General features: G+C 45.2%; 1 protein-coding gene across 3 annotated transcripts in view; it reads right to left on the bottom strand.

Annotated features, from left to right (window-relative positions):
• The window catches only part of LOC311008715 (caskin-1), a 29,909-nt gene that overhangs the window by 3,094 nt on the left and 3,079 nt on the right, over positions 1-23,736 (bottom strand). Inside the window, exons 2-21 of one of the 3 annotated variants that reach the window (XM_084002547.1) lie at positions 19,464-19,515; positions 17,364-17,461; positions 14,463-14,608; positions 14,241-14,336; positions 13,732-13,853; positions 13,031-13,139; positions 12,642-12,750; positions 12,082-12,176; positions 11,382-11,517; positions 10,507-10,797; positions 9,611-9,709; positions 9,341-9,525; positions 8,233-8,314; positions 6,525-6,592; positions 4,102-4,209; positions 3,460-3,561; positions 3,184-3,322; positions 2,196-2,995; positions 1,474-2,122; positions 374-968 (exon numbers count right to left, since the gene is read on the bottom strand). In XM_084002547.1, coding sequence (XP_083858673.1) covers positions 374-968; positions 1,474-2,122; positions 2,196-2,995; positions 3,184-3,322; positions 3,460-3,561; positions 4,102-4,209; positions 6,525-6,592; positions 8,233-8,314; positions 9,341-9,525; positions 9,611-9,709; positions 10,507-10,797; positions 11,382-11,517; positions 12,082-12,176; positions 12,642-12,750; positions 13,031-13,139; positions 13,732-13,853; positions 14,241-14,336; positions 14,463-14,608; positions 17,364-17,461; positions 19,464-19,515 — 4,081 coding nt within the window. The remainder of the gene's footprint in view (positions 1-373; positions 969-1,473; positions 2,123-2,195; positions 2,996-3,183; positions 3,323-3,459; positions 3,562-4,101; positions 4,210-6,524; positions 6,593-8,232; positions 8,315-9,340; positions 9,526-9,610; positions 9,710-10,506; positions 10,798-11,381; positions 11,518-12,081; positions 12,177-12,641; positions 12,751-13,030; positions 13,140-13,731; positions 13,854-14,240; positions 14,337-14,462; positions 14,609-17,363; positions 17,462-19,463; positions 19,516-23,736) is intronic. The other 2 variants (XM_084002548.1, XM_084002549.1) reach the window with 2 other exon arrangements.

The following is a 23,736-nucleotide window of genomic DNA, read 5'->3' as shown; positions in this document are numbered from 1 at the left end:
GCCACTTAAAATGGGAGTGGATGCGATTTAAAACACTGAATGTTTTATCACGTTTCCACAAAGTGTAAACTTCCGCTGGCTTTGAACGTAGTGACTTCATGTTTCCTGGGAGTTTCAACATTAAAAAATATTCTCTGTCTTTCTGAGGGTGAGATGAAGGAAGCAAAGAAGCATATGTCCTAAATGCTTAACTGTCACTTTCAGGTTTTATGTTCACAGGAGAGTATCATGTTGGAGGCGCTCCATCTGCCAGAAGATGAGCAGGACTTCTACCTCCATCACACTCATCATCGTCAGTTTGGACGACAACAAGTGGCCTGAGAGATTGTAGGTGCGTTATATGGGGAAATCTGATGATTCACTTCATACTCACTCATTTTGTGTGTCCTCCTCTTTTATTTTATGTTCAACAGCCTGCACAGCTGCAGCCAAGGAGGCGCTGGTCTCCTCCAAGCGATGCTGCACCTCCTGCTCCTCCACTGCTTCCCCTACTTCACCTTCCAGCTCCCTCAGATTCTCTTCCTCCGCCCTCTTCCTCTCCTCCTCCTGCTCCTTGTGCCTCTTGTGCTTCCTCCTCTCCTCCTCCTCCCTCCTCCTCTCCTCCTCCTCCTCCACCTCGCGTGCTCCCAGCAGGTCGATGGAGAGGCCGGCGATGGAGGAGCGGGGAGGTTTCACAGGGTGCGGGGAGGGCGTGGAGGGACTCTGGGCTGGAGAGGGGGAAGCCAGAGGGAGTCCCGGAGAGAGGGACGGAGCCGAGGGGGTGTCAGGAGCTGGAAGAGGAGCTGGAAGAGGAGCTGTCTGGAGCGGGGAGGAAGGTTTGGGGGCCGGGGTGGGGCTGGCTGAGGCTGGGCTGGTTGCAGCAGGACTCGGGCTCATGGCGGCTGAAGCCACTGTTGCTTTGCCTGGTTTGGGTGCTGTTGGAGGTCCACGGGGTTTCGGGGATACAGGAGGAGGGAGGCGCTTGGGCTCTGCTCAGAGAGACAAACAGTCGTATCAGCAACAAGTGGTCACTCACACATATGCAAGACCTGTAGAGGACTGCTGCTGGATACGAAGGCAGATCTCTATTTGGTCAAAATGTCACAATAATAAAAACCTGCAAAGGAGCTCAGATCACTATTATTTAGTTGAGCTAGCAGTACAAAATCATCAAATACTGGTCTTTTGATTACAATGATGATCATGATGATAAGACTGAATTATTGCACATTTCTTTTGATGATATTTTCACTGTTTCTCAATATAGAAACACGAGTAGCGTAGACTAAACTTCGACTGCAGCCGAGGGCCTTTGATGCATCTAACCTCAGGCTTCCTGCAAACTTTAATGCTGTAATCATATTGAGAATCTGTTCAGAGTGGCTTTGAAGTGTTCTGTCTACCGAGGGGCTAAATATGCATGAATACAGAAAGGAGCTAGACTCAGCGACTGCATATCAAATCTTCAGTTTAGTGAGTACTTGTGCATCTCACCCGGGCTTTGTGCCGTGTCTGTATTATCCGGCCCGGGGATGGGGACCCTGCGAGTCGGGGTTGGGGGGTCAGCTTGTGCCTTCCTCAGGGTGACTGTGGATGGTTTGGGTGATACCGGCGGCTTCAGGGACTTCCTAGCCTCCATCCACTCGCAGCTCTCTCTCCTGTCAGAGACCTCGGACACCGGCCTCCGCCTCAGGACCACGCCGCCGTTCTGCTGCGGCTCGCCCCCGTTCTTTTGGCTACTACTATCTGTCTGACTGCTGGGAGAGTCCAATTGGTTATTGCTTTGAATGGCACCTTCCGTCCGCTCAGACGTGCACTGTCTCCTGCGTATGGTGTCGGAGCCAGTTGTCATGGCGACAGCGCTGGTATCCACGGACGCAGGTGCCTCAGAGTCTGCTGGCGGAGGGCGTGGCCTCCTCCGGAGCGTCGCCGTGCCGTCTGTGATCTCTGATCCCGAGGAGCCCACGGTGGAGCGGGGCCGAGGCTCTGGACGTTGCTTCGCTGGTTGCCGTGGTAACGGGTCGATCTGCTCGCCGGGGAGGCCCTCTGGTCCGCTGATGGTCCTGCGCCGACTTAAGACATCGTCATCCTCAGATCCCAGACCGCCTGCACCTGACTGCCGACGAAGTACAGGTGGACTCACCTGGAGGTCACACGATTGTTACACATGCATGTCGCTAATAAACATTTAAAAGACAACACACACACACACACACCTGTAGGTAGTTGGTGCTGCCTCCCAGATTCCTTGGCAGGGTTTTGGCTCCGCCCACGATGGATGTTTCCAGCAGGGCGGCGAGGCTGCGAACACTCCCAGAAGTCCCCTCTGATCTCTCCAGGCCTGCCGAGTCCTGAGATCTTAAAGCTGATCCCAGGCTGCCGCAGTCGCTGGCTCGCCGCTCTCGATAGGTTGGCAGCCCCAGCAGCCCCTCCCCCTGTCCCTCCACCTCCCCGTCAGCCCCGCTAATGGACGAACAGGACCGCTTAGGTGGCGTCGGGGGCCGACCTTTCCGACGGGGACGGAGGGTGACAGATGATTGGCTGCGGTTGACGGTGACATCATTAGGGGCAATGTGCGCGGAGCTGCTGCGGCACACGGTAGCGTATCGAGAGTCTGATTCAGGGCCAATTAGGCTGTGAGTCCTCTGGCGCTCCTCCTCCTCGTTGGGCAGGCGGAGCAGCGGTACCGATGAATCCCCCACCGTTGTCTGAGTGGAGGGGCGTGGCCGAGCCCTGGGCGAGGCCTGCTGGGTCCGGCCGTGTGTGGGGGTTTGTGGTGGGGTTGGCGTCGGTGTGCGGGGAGGGGTCTGTGACTGTGTGACACCTGGGCGAGGTTTGGCCAGCGGGCTGGGTGCACCATCCTTCTGCTTCCTCTTCTCCCTCCGGGGCTCCGAGCCGGTGCTGCCGCCCGGGCTGGATGGAGGGGTCGAGGGGCTCTGAGGAGCCTCGGAGCTCCTTTCCCCCCGTTGGAGCTCCTTCAGCCTTTTCACTCCCAACATCAGCTTCTTCTGATGGCCTGAGGCGAGGCAGTGGTGGGGAGGAGAGGAGTTATTGTGACGTAGAAAGACAATATTAGCAAGGTTTAACTTCAAACTTAGAACCATGAAATAAACCCTTACATTTACCAATCCTGCACCAGAATATACGATCACATTTTTTTTTTTTGATTTTGAACCCCATCTTTATAATGTTGCTGTGTCTTACCGAGTTTAGAAATTCCAATCTCTTGCAAGTCTTCCAGGCTGATGTCGGAGATGAAGTCAATGTTTTCATACCCGTTCTGCACCAGAACCTGGTAGTACTGACTCAGACCCAGGTGAGACAGCCAGTCTGCCAGATTGGCCTAAAACACACAAACATGGACACAATGTGAAAACCTTGTGGACAGATTACAAGATGTAGTTAACTGATCATGAAATAAACTATGTATGAATGTATATATGGTATTTTTTTCTAGTGTAGTACACGTGAGAGCCTTACAGGCTTGTGGTCTGGCAGCCAGTCTGTGGAGGGCAGCTTGCTGATCTCTGATGTTAACTTCTTTCGATGTCCAGGCTTCATGACCCCGATTGCCGTCAGGTCCTTCAACACAAAGCACACTTAGTCACATCAGGAAATTCACCGCAGCTACTGTGAGTATTTTTTCTCTCTCAAAGGTAAACAATTTAATGCGTACGTTTGACATTTGTACATGAACTGTGTGTGATATGCCTTCAGGAACATTTTTGCTTTTGAAAATCTCAGATGAGTGTCCCCTGCCCTTAAGGCGTTCATGTCATACCACTGTGTCCGCTTCAATAAGCACACACACACACACACACACACACACACACACACACACACACACACACGCACACACTCAAGGATAAACACAGGGTAGCGTTTACAGCACAGACTGGAACACACAGCCATGTGTGAACACGGGTATGTGAATGAAGCAGACATGTATGAGAAGTGACTGGTTGAGGCTCAGGACTCACACCGGGGGGTCAGGTGACAGAGACAGGAGGGTCATGATGACATCATCCACGTCAGTGGGGGAGCTGATTTGAGAGCTGTGCTGGGCGGAGCCTTGACAGACAAGGGGGCGGGGCGTGAGGGGGTCAGGGGTCATGACCTTACCTCAGGGGTCATGCGGCTAATGGTGTCTAGATCATATCCGGCGGTGAGGAAGTGGGTGGTGTAGAACTGCAGCTGAAACTCACCCAGCCACGCCACTACTGCCTGCTTCTAGAACACAGAACACAGAACACTACTGCCTGCTTCTAGAAGAGTCCACGGGGTTCTTCTAGAGCACGGGACACAGACCTGTTCTAGAACACAGCATAGCAGCCTGCTCTAGAACACAGGGGAGAAGACGACTGTAGAACACAGCATAGCAGCCTGCTCTAGAACACACCATAGTAGCCTGCTCTAGAACACAGGGGAGGAGACGACTGTAGAACACAACATAGCAGCCGCTCTAGAATACACCATAGCCTGCTCTAGAACACAGGGGAGAAGACGACTGTAGAACACAACATAGCAGCCTGCTCTAGAACACAGGGGAGAAGACTACGATAGAACACAGCATAGTAGCCTGCTCTAGAACACAGGGGAGAAGACGACTGTAGAACACAACATAGCAGCCTGCTCTAGAACACACCATAGTAGCTTGCTCTAGAACACAGGGGAGAAGACGACTGTAGAACACAACATAGTAGCCTGCTCTAGAACACAGGGGAGAAGACGACTATAGAACACAACATAGTAGCCTGCTCTAGAACACAGGGGAGAAGATGACTGTAGAACACAACATAGCAGCCTGCTCTAGAACACACCATAGTAGCCTGCTCTAGAACACAGGGGAGAAGACGACTGTAGAACACAACATAGTAGCCTGCTCTAGAACACAGGGGAGAAGACGACTGTAGAACACAACATAGCAGCCTGCTCTAGAACACACCATAGTAGCATGCTCTAGAACACACCATAGTAGCCTGCTCTAGAACACATCATAGTAGCCTGCTCTAGAACACAGGGGAGATGACTACTATAGAACACGTCATAGTAGCCTGCTCTAGAACACACCATAGTAGCCTAGAACACATCATAGTAGCCTGCTCTAGAACACAGGGGAGAGGACTACTATAGAACGCAGGGGAGAAGACTACGATAGAACACAGCATAGTAGCCTGTTCTAGAATACATCATAGTAGCCTGCTCTAGAACACAGGGGAGAGGACTACTGTAGAACACAGCATAAGCCTGCTCTAGAACACAGCATAGTAGCCTGCTCTAGAACACATCATAGTAGCATGCTCTAGAACACATCATAGTAGCATGCTCTAGAACACATCATAGTAGCCTGCTCTAGAACACAGCATAGTAGCCTGCTCTAGAACACAGGGGAGAGGACTACTATAGAACACACCATAGTAGCCTGCTCTAGAACACAGGGGAGAAGACTACGATAGAACACAGCATAGTAGCATGCTCTAGAACACATCATAGTAGCCTGCTCTAGAACACAGCATAGTAGCCTGCTCTAGAACACATAGTAGCCTGCTCTAGAACACAGGGGAGAAGACTACTATAGAACACGTCATAGTAGCCTGCTCTAGAACACAGGGGAGAAGACTACTATAGAACACAGCATAGTAGCCTGCTCTAGAACACAGGGGAGAAGACGATTGTAGAACACAGGAGACAAGACTACTGTAGAGCATAGCATAGCAGCCTGATCTAGAACACAGGGAGTGGACAACTGTAGAACACAGGGGAGAAGATTGTTCTAGAAAAAGAGCACATAAACTTCCACTGTAATCCCAAAATGTATCCCTGCTCTCCCACAAAATCTCGAAAGCATTCACTAGCAAGGAATGGGAATCTGTTCCCGAACAGAAAACACCTGTTCAGCTTGTCAATTTGTCTTGAGCTTACAGAACAATAACCAAACACCTGCACTAATTCTAAGAATATTACTGCTGATATTACTGTTCTAACATCCTGCTGCTAAAAATGTAAAACACTTTGAGGTCTTCAGCAGTAACACAATGGATCTCTCTAGATCTTTCTACCAAGGGTAAGTGGGAAAGAACGATTTTGGGTTGACTGCTCCATTTACAGGTCAAATTAGAAAACCACTGGCATCCTTGCTATATTTTGTGAATGAATTTAATAAGAATGTTGGATAAGAAACTACTGCTTTAGCCTTTGTGACAGATCGGTGCTGTCGCCTAGCAACCAGTGAACGCTTGCTTCTAGAGCACACACTCTCAGCTTCTCTGGTTCTAGAGCAGAGCGGCAGCATGTGAGGGCCTGGTGTCTCAGTGTGGTGTGAGAGGACCGGGGTAGGGTGGAGGGACAGAAGGCAAGACAGCGACCGATTCCTCAACGTGTCTGTCTCTCTGCCCGTCTCCATGGTGACACGCTTGCATGCCCATTCTCAGGGTGTCATCTGTTCAGGTGCAACACAGCCACCCTGGAGGAAACCTCTCAGAGGAAACGGGAGCAACAGAAAGAGGAGGCTCCATAGTGAACCAATCTGCCATCCAAGAACTCACTTTCCCATCATCCTCCTCTGCCTTCCGCTCAAATGACCGCTGTTCGTGAGCTGTGCAACTGGAGGAGCCTTTGGGTGGCGGTGGAGAGGTGAGACAAGGGAGAGAAACAAGAGGGAAAAGAATAAAAATATATTACTTTTAGCAGTAAAGCAATTTTGTTATTTCACACTTTTGTATTCTGTTAATTGATAAATATTTCACATACCTATAAGTCTGTATGTAGTATGTTAATGAGCAAACATTTTGTTTTTATTTGTATAAATTAACCCACAGGATGTCACATGACACATCCAACTATAAAGCAAGGAATCTCTTGCATCCAATCTACTTCATATATACAATATAATGATAATATCTGAGCATGATTAATCAGCACAACGTACTTAAATTTACTTCACCGGTGTTTATTTAAATTCTAACATGACGCTGGATAGTTTAATGATAATGCATCATATTTGTGGTGTTATATTTTCATGAGTGAAATCTGAATCCGCAGCATCGACCGGTAATATTTCTGTCAGGTCAATGTATGAGTACGATGATTTCCTCTGAAGTAGAAGCACATTGTGTATTTTTGACATGCTATTTAGGAGTTGGAGCAGCAACATAATTCATCGTTTTTCATATCTATTTTCTCTGTTCCTTTTAGTGGTTTGTCTACACTGCAGTCTGCCCCCTGGTGGTCCAGAGTGAACTTCACCGACGTTTCTGACCGTGAGTAGCCACGACTCGTGCGTGTGATGTAACTTTGCCATGGCGGCCGTGTTGCTCAGGGCCAAAGGAAGCCCGTTGAGTGTGAAGTCATTTGTACGAGCGGTTCTCAGGAAAGCATCAACACAGGCCAAGAGGCCATGAACAGCCATGTTTTCAACGCTACCCTGCACTTACGCATATTTTATATGTCAAACTAGTTCAAATGCTGGTCCGGCAGTGATTTAACTTCTGGGTCCTGCAGTCTCTTAGTAATTACTTTGAACAGAGTTTATTTGAAACTGATTGTTACAAATAAAACGTCATTATTTTAGAAATTAGCGTGGAAATAGAAACAAGTACTGCACTTGTGGTTGACGATGATTGTTTAATTTAATTTGTTCAATCTTGTTAAATTACAAGTAACCCTGCAGTCCGTTTTTCCAATTATTTTCTAAATGAACAGCTTCTCATGAACCCTTTTACCTGAAATCAAATCTAATGAGAACTCCGTTCTCTGGTTTTGGCGGTAGGCCGGCTCTGATGCTCTGTTTCAGAACTACACTTCCCACATATCACTTAAACGACAGCAGACTGAAATATGCTGATTGATCTGCTTCTGTCAACGTGAGATTAATAAGCACAACTACTTCTTATGAGCAGCTAAAGCGTAATAATACATTCCCAGGACGGAGTGACCTTCCCCTGGCTGTTAGAACAGCGTTTTTAGAGCAGCTTTAATAAATAAAGCAGAACAGGAACAGGAAGTGACTGATGGGAACAGACAGGTGGTCTTTAGAGGAACAGGTTGACCAGAAGACGATTCCTTAAAAGCAGAGATCAAAACGAGGCCTCGGGCACTTGTTGTACTTTGTACCTCGATCTCTATGGTATACTTGTTTTAAACTCAGAAGTAAGAGCAGACTTTGTAGCATCTGTTTAAATCAATACTATCTTTTATCAATTAGCAGAATACGACAGCAAAACAGACTTGTGCGTTGTGTGTTTGCGTTCTTACTCGCTGACTGCTCAACAGACTGCGACTGCTCCAAGAGATGCTCCTTGGCTTTTACCGACTGGGACAGCACGGTGGCCAGGAGCTAAAACACACACACACACACACACACACACACACACACACACACACACACACACACACACACACACAGTGAAACATTTACTCAAGCATAAGCATTCACATCCAAGAGGTCCCTGGTGACTCAGCTCCGTGGACTAAGTGCACATCTAACAGATAGATTCTGGCTTTGACCCTGTTCCACCTACATTTCCTGCAGTTTGCCAACAACAGATACAGCAGAAGTCCGAGACTAAAAAACTTTAACTAGACGATGTCCTTCCAGCGTAACACCCTCCAATTTGGCTCCTAATTTAGTATTTTTAAGGCACTAATTGGGGATAAAATTCTATTTAGAAAGGTGTTGGAGACCTGCAGGGAGACATCACAGATGTTAGAATTAAAGCATGCTAGACCACGGAGGAAGAAAAAAAACCCTTAAAAACATCATGCATGGTGCACATCGCTCTCTTGAACCTAGTTGACAACTTTATGTTGCTGGGGAGCCAACAGACTGTGATCTTGATCATTAAAGGTATTATTTAGAGTTTCACAGTGTGATTGGGGAAACCAATGTCACCTGTCTAATAAGGCTCGTCAATATATGGATATATTGATATGAGACTAGATATCCTCTGAGATTTAAAGGCTGCATTGATGTCTGAACAGTTCTAGCTGTTCTATTATTTGTTTTTCATTTGTCATTATATCCACATTACTGATGATTATTTAACAAAAAAAGTTGAACGCTCCACTAGTCAGCCCTACAATATTGACACTGAGGTATAAAGAGGTCATATATATTGTGACTAAAGCAGTACCTGTCTATACCGTCGTCATGCTGATCTCTCCAACGGAAGAACAGAGCAGGAAACAGAATTGTGGTTAACCTGATGTTTTCAGGAAACAATCACAGGTCTGTTTCCTGAATATGTTTTGCTGTTTCCCAGAAATGACATGCTTTTTTTTAAAATTTGGTTTTGTAAAGACATCCAGCAGCAATGTGATGGGAACGGGTGCAAACGCGGATAAATGCCACGGGGCTGTGTACCTTCACGCCTTCGGCTTGTGCGTGCAGGCCCGGCGCGTTGAGGCCGTGTGTGTTGAGTCCCGGTGTGGGTGCCGGGTGTGGACTGGGTGCAGGGGTGGTCAGGACGTGTGTGTTTCCAGAGCTCTGCAGGCTGCTGGTCGACCGAATGCTGCCGATGCTGCCCACGCTGCCGCTGCGCTCGCCACCTTCAAGCACAAACATTGCGGTTTTACACGTTCCCTTGAATGCATCGCCGCACATCGTCACCCGAAAGCACCCGTAGGAGTTTACCTGACAGCGGTTTGCGTAGCACCCAGATGTCCTCGCTGGCGCCACTCTGCTGTCCAAGAGTTGGAGAACCTTGAGGACTCAGTTCAGCAGTCCGCGAACCTGTCACACACACACACACACACACACACACACACACACACACACACACAAACACATTTGTTACAGCCACAATTTTACTTAAAGAAAGTTCTTATAACTAAAACCAAACTCATCAACAGCCTCACAGCCCCCTGTGATTATGTGTGTAATATAGTTTCATATGTAAATGTGTTTAGATCTTTAAATAAACTGCACATTCTTATAGCCAGAGTGGTCGCACCACCTCGAAGCGTTAATGATAATAAACTCCACCATTCCCTCATGACGAGCAGCGTTCAAAACAAACTTCAATCTCAATGAAATCCCAGGATTCAAGCCCAATTCTAAAATAATAATCATACATTTGTGAATTATGCCGTTCAAATTTGATATAACAAGTGAAGTTATAAAAATGCTGCCGTTCATCTGAATATTTCAGTTAAAGGCTCAGTTCACTCAAATTACAAGAAAGCTATTGCAGAACAATGGAAGTGAATTGATGGAGAAAAATACGTTTTAAAAACTGAAAAGAAAATGGGTTTGGATAATCAAAAGAATTATCTGTGGATGTATGAAATTGAATGGCAGCAGCACTGACACCACCGGGAGTCAAGAGGAAAATATACCTTTGTGTCATTAGGGTGAACTGATCCTTTAATATATATATATATACATATATAACATACATATAAACACACATATATGTGTATGTAGCTGCAGTGAAGCGCTGGAACAAGCAGATAGATAATAGATTCTGTATGTGGTCTTGTCAAACAGATAGGAAAGGATGCTTATCTGTGATTTACTACAGTATGTACCTGTCTGACTCTGCTGCTCCTGAGAAGTGGAGAGAGGAGGAGGAGGAGGAGGGGGAGGCGGAGGAGGAGGAGGAGGAGTAGACAGAGATGGAGGAGAGATGGGAAGAGGAACGTACCCAAAGGAGGAGAACCGAGGGAGGGACTGTGTGTCGGGGTGAGGGGGAGGAGGGGGAGTCAGATGCAGGGGGAGGACTTTGGAGGGGGGGTATGAGTGTCCGTTGATCGTGGCAATGGGACAGGGGTTGGGCCTGCGGAGCAGGAGGGTGTGGCACTGCTGGGAGGGGGACTGGCCTGGACACGAGCCAGGAGGATGACGGAGGTGCAAAACAACAACAACAACAACAACAACAACACAACAACCCATCAGTCAACTTGAAACAAAACAAGGCTAATCATATCTGAAAATGTACAAAATAATAACTGATTAAAATCAAGATGTGAGAAAAGAATACATCCATAAATCCACAAGGAATGTATCTCTATAAATTAAAATATAATATCACTATAGCAACAACGCAAACAAACAATATGAACAAAAGCATCACAGTCTAGCAGAGCGGGGTTGGTCGGACGGGTGTTTATTAATAAGGGAGGGCGACAGAAGGAGCAGAAATATAGAGGAAGGGAGGAAGGTTGACAGCCAATAGGGGACAGTATTGATCAATGGAGATGATTGATAGGTTGGTAAATAAAGCCTTAAGAGGCCGATGATGCTGCAGCTATCTACGACTAATGATCAGCTACAGCTGCTGAACTCACACACATACGAAGGCACGCACATCCTCCCACCCATACACACACACACACACACACACACACACACACACACACACACACACACACACACACACACACACACACACACACACACATACAGCTGTGATGTGGGTGGTCACCTGCCCTCTTGATGACTTCCACCATGTTGGAGGGGAAGTAGCCCACGCGGTCATTTCCTGTGCGGTTGTCATGAATACAGCCTTTCCATCGGCCGTCGGAGTGCTGCTCCAAAACCTGACCGCACACACACACACACACACACACACACACACACACACACACACAAAATGGGGACAGCATTAAACTGTAGAGCTGTCTCACCACGTGTGAATAGGTTGCTAGGAAACACTTGTAACACCAGTCAAAAGCAATCAGCCATGTAAACATGAAGGCACTGGCATCATGAGCTGTAATATAACAGACTGCCTTAAGTAACAGTTTTAAGGGGGCATTCTTTGTAAATATAGACTTTATTTTATTCATATCTGCATAGACAGAGGAACATGTTTAAATGTCAGTGTGCAGTTAAAGCTACAATCTTGATGGTTTCCCTGTTCGTTCTGGTTCTTTGGTGACACCTGTGGCGATAAGTGGTAACTGCAGGTGTGTTTTTTGGATCTCGCTTCTCGGAGAGCCAACCAGTGTGTGACACCAGCTCTTTGATTTGGTTATTCAGTCATAGAAGGCCTAACGTTTACTCGTAATGCCAGCAGACCGGGAAGAAGTTGTGATTTTTCCTGCATCTATTAGAACAGGTTAGAAAGGTATTGTAATTTTGGGATCATCAGATGTCTGTACCGTGATAATGTCTCCAGCTTTGATGTTGAGGCTGGTCAGGTCGTAGTTGTTGCAGTAATCCTTCAGTGCACGCACCTGCATCGCAGCCGAGGCATCTGCAGGACGAGAGGACAGAGTTAGTGGTGAAGGAAAGGACCTGGAGAGAGTTTCAGGAAGTCAAAAAGTAGAGCAGAAAGTCCTGAAGCAGAAGACAGTAGGGCGAGGTGCATGCATGGTTTACTTCTATGCTGCCAGTGAATGCATGAAATTACATAATTTGTTCAGTAAATTAACACAATTAACACAACATTTATCATTAAAAAGAAAATCTTAATGTTTGGCTATTTGGAGGTCATGAAGCTCTTTATGTATGGAAACAGAGAAGAACATTTCTGTTCAAGAAATAAAACACAAATGAATAAACAGTACATAACCACGCCGGCTACAGCACATTTAGGCAGTTCATCAAAAAACCACAAGATTTCACAACATTGCGATGCTGTGAAATCTCACATGAAAGTGTCGACATCCATGTTCCCACGATTGGGTTGGTATTATTATTATGTGTGCTTCGCTCTCACCTCTCAGCAGTTGCTTGATCTCCCGGCTGGCTTGTGTGGTGGTGAACTGGTTAACGATGTCCAGGGCAGTTTGACTCAGAGTGTTTCTCACCCCGGCACTGATGCCACTCTGGACGGGAGAAGAAAGCATGATTAAAGCTGCGACGTGAGATTCATAATAGTGGGTTCTCGTTGTGTCTACATGCTGACAGCTGACATTTGTTCCGCGTGTTGTCTCGGCAACAACCTCCAAAAAGGGGGGACAAAAGGGTCGCAAACGGAGCTGCTTTAAATATTGCGTGACAGGTGGGACGCCGGCTGCACTCATGTAACAAGCCAACGTATCAGACGGACAGACAGACAGACAGACGGACAGACAGACAGACAGACGGACAGACAGACGGACTTACATCCAGCAGCAGGCGCACTACCTCTGTCTTCCCACAGAGGGCTGCCTGATGTAGCGCTGTGCCCGACTCGGACTGTCTGTTGATGTCTATACCCGCCTGAATCAGCAACCTGCAGCACGAAACAATGGCAACCTTTATTTGTGTCGCATCTTCCATGACATCGTTTCATCAAAAGTGCTCACATGGAAGAACAGCAGTAAAGTAAATATATACCCAGATGAACATTGTAGAATTAAAAAAAACCTCAACGTGAATAAAAAATAATAAAAGTATGTCAGTAGAAGCATTTTAAAAACATTTACTTTGTGGAACAATGAGTATTTTACAGAACTTCAATAGAAGTACAGATACTTGTGTTCAAAAAGACTCTGGTAAAGTACTGATTCAACTCCTTTACTCAAGTAAAAGTGACAAAGTACAGACAAAGGAAATTTCTACCGAATCTCACATCTTATAAATGAGAAAACAAATAATCGATAATTCCCCTCAAATGCATTAAAACAAGTCTGTTTTGAAAATGTGAAGAGTGAAAAGTATTGATATTTATAGGGAGTAAAAGTAAAAAAGATACTCAAGTAAAGTACCTGAAAATTCTACTTCAGTACAGTAAGGAAGCATGTGAAGTATTTGTACTTGTTACTTCCCTCTGGTGCTTTACATCATAACACTTTGTTACATCACAACTCAGATTATTTTCAGACCGTATGACATCGATGTGTCCGTTCTTGGCGGCGAGATGAAGAGGCGACACTCCGTTGGGGTCCGAGGGTTTGGGTTCCAGCATGGCTGCACACATGTTGCTGCTGAGCAGCAGCTGGACCACCTGAACACACACGGATACACACCACGTACACACTCATTCCAGCATCAATCTGATGTTTACGGAACATATGATTATCATATTTTATGGTTTCAGGATGTCTATGGGTTGTTTCAATGTCCTGTTGCAGGTTTTTATAGGATATAATCTTTGATAGGATTCATTTTTATGTGCATTTCTGTTAAATTTGAGGGCAGATTTTATGATTTCTGTGTTATTGCGATTTTTCGAAATACTGCACACAGATTGATGAAGACACTTGTTGTCTTATCTTGTTACGTGTCTTGTAAGTTTTCTTGCGTTTAGATCTATCATAAGAGAGGGTTTCCTGGTTAAGCAAAGGTTGAATACATGAAACAAAAATTTATATTTATGTATATTTCTACTCACTCCAACGCGACCAAATTCACAGGCGAGGTCCAAGGGCGTTTTCCCAGCCGAGTCTGAGATACAAGGGTTGGACTGGTGTTGTAGCAACATCTCCGACTGTAACACACACACACACACACACACACACACACACCTCTGAATCTCTTTGCTCGTAAACCCCCCCCCCCCACAAATCACGCGTGCATCACAAAGCAGACGACACCTCACATAAAACATGTTTACCCCGTCGTAGTGGCCATGCTGAGCTGATAGGTGGAGAGGGATCTGCCCTTCATCTGACTGGCCGTTGACTGACGAGCCTGACTTGAGCAGCATTTTCATTGGCTCAGTCTTCCCCTGCCACGCAGCGTAATGCAGAGGACGCATCCCTACACAAAATACACACAGAAAGGTTTGACCCAATAAAAACCAGAACACACAAGACCCCTCAAGGATATAAACGGACACGTGTGAATGCATGCAAATACACACACACTCTGTTTTTGTTATTTCAATAGAAAGACTAGTTTGCCAGAAGCCATATTCAGGTAAATTACATGATTAAACTCACAAATTCACTCAATTGGGGCGAGAAGAGCCAATCAACCCCAACACAGACGTGGTGAAACTGAGAAGGGTGGATCATTTATTGTCATTGTACAACAGGGTTGCACAACAAAATGCATTGTGTAATCCCCGGATAACATCAGGAGTCTCACAAGTCTGAGTAAGAAGAAGCTGCTCTGAAGTCTGGCGGTGCACCGGCTGATTCTCTGTATCTCTTGGAAGACGGCAGCAGGGGGAACAGGCTGTGACTGTGGTTTTGTCTTTTAATATCCTTTGGGCTCTTCGCGGGCACCCCTTGTCACCAACATTGCTGATGTTGGGTAAATGGGTAGCAACGATGTTCTCTGGGTTTTAATCACCTTCTGTAGAACAATCAGCTCCCTGCTTTTACTGATGTTGTTCTCTGAGCACCACTCTTCTCTATATGAGGTATCATCATATATAATCCGGCCGATGTTGGGTTATCCCTCTTCTATGATAGCAAACTGAAAATCTTTCTACAATCCGTCGAGTCATTATTAATGACAACAATCGTTTTTTTCAGTCCTAATGTCGATGCAATTTCTGTAATATCTGTTTTAACAACGGATTTATGCATCATCCCTCAGTGCTCTCCTGGAAATCTTCTCGTGGCCGTCATGCTTGTGACCCTTTGTGACCGTCACGTACTGTTTGTACCAGCATCATACTCATGGGACGTTGCAGACAAACTGCTTTCAGACAAAAGGGCAAGCCAAGAAACCAGACCTGAGAGAACCATGCAGGGAACTGGACAGTCCATGCATGAAATGCGAGGTGATGCAAAATCCAGCTGAGCTCAGCACAAACATCCACGATGGACTCATTACCAGTGCCTCTAAGCAAGAAGACATTAAGCACCACTTTGTGCTCGAGGCTCCAAGGAGCAGTGAGCATGTTTCTCATGGCAGCAACCCAAGACCCCTAGTCTCCATACCAGCAATGAGCTGCATCATCTAGCTGAATAAAGCCCTCCCCCCAGGCCATGGCTTGCATGAGGGAGGGAGTCCTGACTCAGAAGAGAGGAGCTGGCAGGATAAAGAGAGACAGCAGCTGTAGGAGTTACAGAAGATAAAGCCTGAGTATATGAAGAGATGTGATAGAAAATGACTCTCACGCAGCCTCAAAGAGCTTCTAAATAGTGTGCAAGGAGGGCTTGTTTGAAGATTGGGGGGGGGGGGGGGGGGGGGGCTCGGGGATTTCTTGACATACTGCCTCAATTCACGAGGTTCTTTTGGAGGAATACTGATACGAGCCCATTTCCTTCTCCGTGGTCGATGGCGTAGTTAATCTTGAAATCCTGAAAGTTCCCGTGTGAATTTCAGGAATAGTGTTTTATTAGTCAGGTGGTGTTCACTGTGTGGGTCATCAACAATTTTTTATTTTTTACAGCAATACTGATAATAAAGGTCCCACGGAAATGTGATAACCACAACCAAATTAGTTTTCTGATTTTGGAAATACCCTCGGGAGTATTCTGGCAGAGTTGCTGAAAACGCAGTTGCTTGTCCCATTTTCTCTTCACGATTTACTTTTGGACAGGATGTCAAGCCCAGGAGCCAAGGCCTGCAGGATGTGCAGGTCGGCGACCTTAAGTTGGCATCGCAACAGTTTGTAAACAAATGTGACGTGGTTTGGATGAGGATCAGAACTTCCCAGTTCTAGGAAACTGTTCTTGTGCCCTGTCCAAGTGAGGGATGGATCTTAAACCAAAGGCAATAAAGGATTTCTTGGCCACTTGGGGGCAGTGGAAACGAGCTGTGACACAACGTTAACAAGTCTCAGCTCCTATGGAGAAGTAGTTAGCAACTAGTTGCCCATTTACAGGTCGTTCCCAAACACGTGGAGAATCCACGATGCTTGGGAGGTTACGCGTTCCTTGCACGCATGCCGTGACAAAGCCGCCAAAACTTGTTGCGACGTCCCTTACTGGGCGGCGTGAAGCCTGTGGAGCTGATTGGTTCATTCTTGCCACGTGACCTGCAGCACGCTTGCTGAATTCGAAACTCTCCTTTTTTTGCTCCATTTTGTTCTCCACCGACTCCCGAGGGAAATATATGCTTGAGCTTGGTCGGCAGCAGAATGATTTGCGGTTTCCCTGCCGCCTCCATGGAAGCGGGACCACCTCTTGAGGAGGCCTGCCTGTTGTATACCTCTATCTAAAGCCATACTGGGGCATGACTGAGCTGCCGGGGCGTTGGAGACGGTCGGCATGCATCCTGGAGGGATTATATCTCCCATCTGCCCTGAGATTTCTCCTTCGTCTTGTTCTGCAATCCGCCAGGGTGAGAAGGAGACGTTTGCTGCTCTGCTTCCACTTGGCTCCTGCAGGCTTGAAGCTCTTCTATTGTCTATTGTTTGCTGTGCACACAAATCTGTCACCTCTCATAAACACCGTATACCACGCTGAGAAAAAAATGGACTGCATTTCAAACAAGCTCTTATTACACACGGTGGTGTTATTGCTCACGCACGGAAAGCCCGAAATATGTTTGCTTTCCTGTCATTGGTGATTGTTTTCTGGCCAGCTGTGTGCATTTGTCCCTGTTTCATTTTTACCTTTATGATCTTTAATATCCACTGCTGCCTGGGCCTCCAGCAGCAGAGAGATCAGCTCCTTGTTACCACCCAGGGCAGCATGGTGCAGCGGCGCCAGCCTTCACACAGAAACACACAGCGGGTTTAAAAATACACATACTCACGTACGTTAGTGTAAAACCAGAGCATAACTTTGCTGAAATAATCTTCGGCATAGAGCCGGCTCCGCCCCTCAGCTCTGTGTGAGCGACGGGAGGGGGCAAATGACCTACTTCCATTAATAAGCAATCTCTCTACCCCAGAGCCAAGCGTACACACAGCTCGTCCCTGTGTGTGTGTGTGTGTGTGTCTAATAGATCCCTGGTGAATAAAAGGGCCGGGCCCTGGAGTCAAATCAACGAATCATCAGTCATTACACAAGGAGTTGCGTCCAATTATCTGATTCCAATCAACATAATAAAAAGATCTTTGTTATCCGATGGGGCCGAGTGTAACAAACCGAGCATGTGCACATAAAAAGCTTAACCGTCTAAACATAGCCGAAATCCATAGTTGTACATTTACAGAGTTGATAAGCGCACATTTCTAGGCTAATTAAGAGCTAGAAATTGAGGTTATCCCCGTCTCCAGCTGGCGTCGCGTGTCGGAGACGGATATACAAGACGAGGGTGTAAAATGTGGATGATAGTGTTATTGATCTGGGAAGGAGAGTCTGGCCTTCGTTGCTGTCTGTCGGACGATCACACTGTGAGTCGGCTACAGAACTCACAAGTGTTAAGAGGCTTGTAGGATTTATGTGTTTTGATGTCACGCCGTCCTGAAGTAAACCTGTACATCACTTTGGCAAGGTGGAAAGTTAAGCCGCAGGGAGTCGGCGCAAACTACATTTCCAAGGGGGAGTTTAAAGGACCAGAGTGTAGGATTTAGTGGCATCAGGCGGGGAGGTTCGCTTCTCTTTTCCAAGAGACGGAGAATACGGGGACTTAATGGATAAACGTGGTGGGTCTACAACATGGCGGACTCTGTGAAGATATGTAGATGTGATGGGCTCGTTACAAGCTAAAGAAAACACAATGACTCCTAGTTTCAGGGATTACACACTAAAGACAACAATCAGTAGTATATCCCATCCAAATCCTGCACACTGGTCCTTTAAGTGACTCTCTAGGTTGATATGGGGAACTTTGTTAGCAAACCACCTGCTGGAGTCCAGTATTCACTCAGCTGTTTGTGTCTACCGAGACCTGAGGGGAATATCTGGCTCCATAGCTGCTAAACGTTCACCAGCTAGATGCTATGGGTGTCCGGCTGCTGTTTACTGCTGTTAGTCTGCAGAAGGGATGTTTCTTTTTACAAAATGATGCTGTGAGAATGAACCATCAAGAGCAGTAAGAGTTGAGCATTGACCCGTTTCACATTGTCATTTAGGCTATTGCATTAAAATATTGATTATAGGCACATTTTGTAATCCCTTGGGGGAGAAAACCACTGTCCTAAATACTACGTTGTTATACTATGACAGGTCCTGTTCCCAACATATTTAGATATATTTGGCAACTGTTGAGTATTAATATCTTGCATCTCATCAAAAATCTGAATGGGAGCAAATCTAATATCATATCAATTCAACTCGGCAGCTACATGTAGTGTTGTTTCTGTTGGCCTGTTTTACTTTTAGTTTGAGTCTAGTCTTTGTCTCAAGCTAGCATTTTAGTTTTTATTAGTTTTAGTCACGTTCATCCTATTTTTAGTCTTATTTCAGTCAGAATTGTCCATGACTATTTTAGTCTAGTTTCAGTCAAAGATTGTATTTAGCCAAATTTCACAATTCAAACAAGGTTATCTTACTATTATATTATTATTACCTTATAGACTCAAGAATACATCCATCCCAGACACAGAAGACGCTCTGATTTGAATTTACAACGTATTTATTTTACCAATCAATATGTTATCGTCACATGACCAGCATGTGCTTCGTCTCGTTTTCCTCACGTGATAAAGGTTCGTTGATATTTAGTCATAATTTTCGTTAACCAAAGCAACACTAGCTACATATGTGGCTCCACATACTTATGTGGAGCCACAGCGAGGAGAACATGAAGGAGAAGAGTCTCTCACCCATCTGCATCCTGGATGTTGACGTTCACTCGCTTCGCTGCTCCGAGGAGCTCTGAAACACAGACGACAGATACAGAAAGACACATTTAAAATCTCCTCAGAGTTCAGTGATTCATTCTCATAATTCATATCCCGTGGGTCGAGTTGACAGCAACGCTTTGATACCTGCTGTAACACAACAGGTTCCTCACTGTCGCAGCAGCAGCAGCAGAGGTCAAGCAGTCGAGGTCATTCTGGGAACGCTGGCCTTTCATGTGCATGTTAATTTGAGTTTATAGTTTGAGTACCGTACACAATTATTAAAAATGATACCCATTTCATCCACAAACATGAATATCTTTGATTTAGTAGTCGTTGAGTGTGAGTGCTCGTATTAAAAGACTGTCAATCAGTTTGAGAGAGAGAGAGAGAGAGCAGTTTTCGATCATTACATTTAATTATATGTAATCAAATATATTAACATTATGCACTAGACACATATTTTTTTTTTATTAAAAATGCATTTCAGTAGAGCAAGGTTTATTTTACCCTCAAATAAAATGAATAAACTTGAGGGTTCAATTATGTTTTCCTTTTTTTAATGGAGAATGTTTGGGTGTCTATATCCATCATACAGATGTGTGATTAACATGCACACGTGTGTGTGTGTGTGTGTGTGTGTGTGTGTGTGTGTGTGTGTGTGTGTGTGTGTGTGTGTGTAACCTTGATCTTTTCCCGGAGCATCACAAAGACACCAGACAGCAGGAAGAAGCTCATAAAAACACAACACACTCTGAAAGGGACACAGAACAAGCGGCTTGTTTGTCTCCCTGCCTTTACTTTTTTTTTTTTTTTTTTTTGGTCAAACCCTCATAATCCACGGGCTGTAATCTGTAGCTGTTCTGTAATCTGGGGAAAAGCTTCTCCTTCTCTCTGCAGCTCTATCTGCACTTCATCCCTTCATCCCGCTCTCACACTCTAATTTTCCCTGTAATTTGCTAAAGAGCGCGTGCTGATGATCGGTATAGTTTCTGTTTACACTACACACGTGTGTGTGTGTGTGTGTGTGTGTGTGTGTGTGTAGCACGTGTAGCCCCCCCCCCCCCCCCCCTTATCTATCTTGGATTAAAAATACTAATCATCCCCCCCCCTCAGCAGATGAATCAATGAGTGCAGATATCTGTGTCACCATCAGAGAGTCACATGACCCCACCCAACCACAAATGTATGCCAAAAACATCCCATACCACAACGGCGTTCCAGTGAAACTACGGTCTGATGTCAGTGAGACTTGGTGGAGTGCGACCCGAATTACAGGGCGGATACACAAAAATATTTGATTAACATTGCTAGATGACAGGGCATGGCCTTTTGGTTTGACTATATTTCCCTCAATAGATTATCCTTCTTTTGCTCCATGCAGTCTGGATCACGGCGTGCCTTAATAACGCCCCCCTTCTGACCCAAAACCAGGATGTGTATTTAATATTTAATCAAATACTCTGATGCGGCGGAGTAAGACTGTGATCGCTCTCAATACCGATCTTCACGTCCAAACTAACACTTCATTCATAACCATCTCATTCATAATCGGATACGCAAATTTATTACCGTAAATGTTTAAACGTATAAATTCTGACATGAACTGTTTGTCGTGCATTAGCATAATGTCTCTCTGATGGTGTCCTTGGACCAGGGTCAATTTGTTCTCCTTTTTTCTTTTTTGAAATGATAATGTTAGGCATAATACTGCAAGCGAGACCCAGTTACCATGGTAACCCCTCAACGTGCCATTCTCACAGCACGTCAATAACTTGGCATGGATTACGATGACATTATTTGTGCAGCGTCTCCCTGAAATTGTCTGTATTCAAGAGTTTATTTGTCATGAAAATATGTCGTTTTTAATTTGAAACCCTTGAAATGTCATATGAGTACAAAACGAGTGTGTGGCTGCTGGCGAGGCGAGCTTCGGTATGAGCGAGCGGATTCCCAAAGGTCAGGAGGGGCGAGGTGAAGGGTTTCTCAGGGGTTCTCATTACCAGAAATGTTGTGAAGTCCAGTTCTCCTCCCCTCTGACTTCCTGTCATCATGCATTCTGAGTTTCCGTGTAACGCGTAGCCTAAAACAAACTCCATCGCCGACATGTCTGTCCTCGCTCCGCTTCCAGACGACTGCACACATATGTTCAAGTGACCGGACTCAGGGTCACAATATGTTCATAGTGCAGGGACGAGGTCACATTTTCATCGAAAGTACACAACGACAAGGTTGACGAGGCAACGGGATGTACGCTCATGATCGGAAAAACAGAAATATGCAGATATGAATGTTAGAATAGTTAACATTCTGAAATTCTTTAATAGTTTGTATTAATATGTGTTCAAGGAAATTGTTCATACTTCAAATATTTCAGGTTTTTAGGTCCTTTTACTTATAATGACATCGTCTTTCAGTTAATTAGACAAGAAGAGTCAAGACAATAAGAACAAACTTTTTTTTTTTCATAATAAACTTTTTGGAGAAAAGAGGTTCAAAGGTTTAAACAAAAGCTGAAGATTAATTGTGCATCCAAGTCATTGGTTGAGGTTTCCACGCTTTAACTGCAGCGCCACTAAAAGCCAGATATGATTCTGTGTTTATTCTATAGCCAGAAAGAAAGTAAAGCCGGTCACTGTGGAGTCTTTTATGGGAACGCTCTGTTAAACTGCACAGTGGCTCGTATTCATGATATCATAATAGCACGACGTTCTGTTTCATTCAGTTTGGACTAGATTTCAAAAGCCCTTTTGTTTCTCAAAGATCAAAAACAAAGAAATTATGAAAGGATGCACACTGCACCTTCTTGTTAGTCATCCTTCACCTGCATTTCTATCTATGAGGCTACCTTTAAAGAAGGAAACATGATTCATCGTGCATTATGCGTGTTGTTTAATCTGTTGAAAGATGTCACAAAAGTTGACGTATTAATAACAGCGAAAAACCCAGAAGATATTCAGTTTACTAACATTTAAGCAGCTAATAGGCACATTTGAGAAGCTGGACCATTTTCTTTTGTGGTGTTTTTGCTTCATTCAAATGATGAATTTGTTATTTAAACAGATTGAAGTTTGTATTCCGCCTGGTTGGGGATTATTATGTTTGCTGGAGCTCGGTGCTGATGAGTATCTGGGAACTTCATAGAGTTTTCTGGCTCTTACTTTTTATCGGACCGCTCCAGCGTGTGTATGTGTGTGTGTGTGTGTGTGTGTGTGTGTGTGTGTGTGTGTGTGTGTGTGTGTGTGTGTGTGATAAATCTCCAACATCTGTTGTATCCAGAAAGCAAACCAGATTTTTAACATCTCCTTTCTCCTACTTACTGCAGCTGTAGCACAGTACTGCTGATTTGAGATACAGGTGTTTACTTGATGTTATAGGAATACTAGTCAGTACTTCATGAACTATACTACACTTTGCCAGAGCAGGTCAGTGCCGTTGCACTTCCCTTATCGTTGATCCGGAGCAGACATGCTGAATAAATTACTCGGTGCCCATTTCAGCTGCGTCCTGCATCAGAAAAATACGAGATAAAACTACGATACGGATGTTCTTGTATCTCGTAGATAAAGAGCTTTATTGCAACGGAGCCAAAGATAAGGAAACCATTACCAATTACTTTGTGCAGCGCTGGCTTTTAATGTGATGTATTTAAAAGTGTATACCAGAAACTCATCTCCCTCTATCTGAACTCATTAACTCTGATTCATTAAAAAAAATCTACTTTCATCCACAAAATCAACGAGTTCATTGATTGCAGCAAGACTCGAAGCTTAACGGATAAATCTGATGATATTCTTTCTGTTTCTTGATGTCAACGAACCCACCCCAAAAAAAACCAACAAAGCCAATCATGGATCATTTTAAACAAGTACCCTGCAGCCAAAACCTGATATACAGGACAGGATGGAGGCATCAGAAAGTGTTTAGATACCGAAGAAGACCTTCTGAATGTCCGAAATATTTAAATGATCAATACAGAGTGTATCCTATGATACAAACGACCAAAATATTATTCTTGGCATCAGAAGAGGAATCTGAAGTTGATTTTCTTCTGGCGTTAATGTGGGTTTATTATGGGAGAAACACGTTTCTGGAGGTTAGGCGATTCTGTTGACACCTCAAGGAAATATAATTTTAGATTGAGCTTAATTACTTTAAAGAAAAAACTTTTAAAAAAGTGTCAAAAACATAAATCTGCCGTTATGTGAGGGGAGAGGTGGGGCGGTTATGTGTTATCATCTATCTTGGTAAAGCT

Source organism: Eutrigla gurnardus (genome assembly GCF_963514095.1).
Source record: "Eutrigla gurnardus genome assembly, chromosome: 3".
NCBI classification, from domain to species: Eukaryota; Metazoa; Chordata; class Actinopteri; order Perciformes; family Triglidae; genus Eutrigla; species Eutrigla gurnardus.
This window is presented reverse-complemented; position numbering and strand designations above follow the sequence as displayed.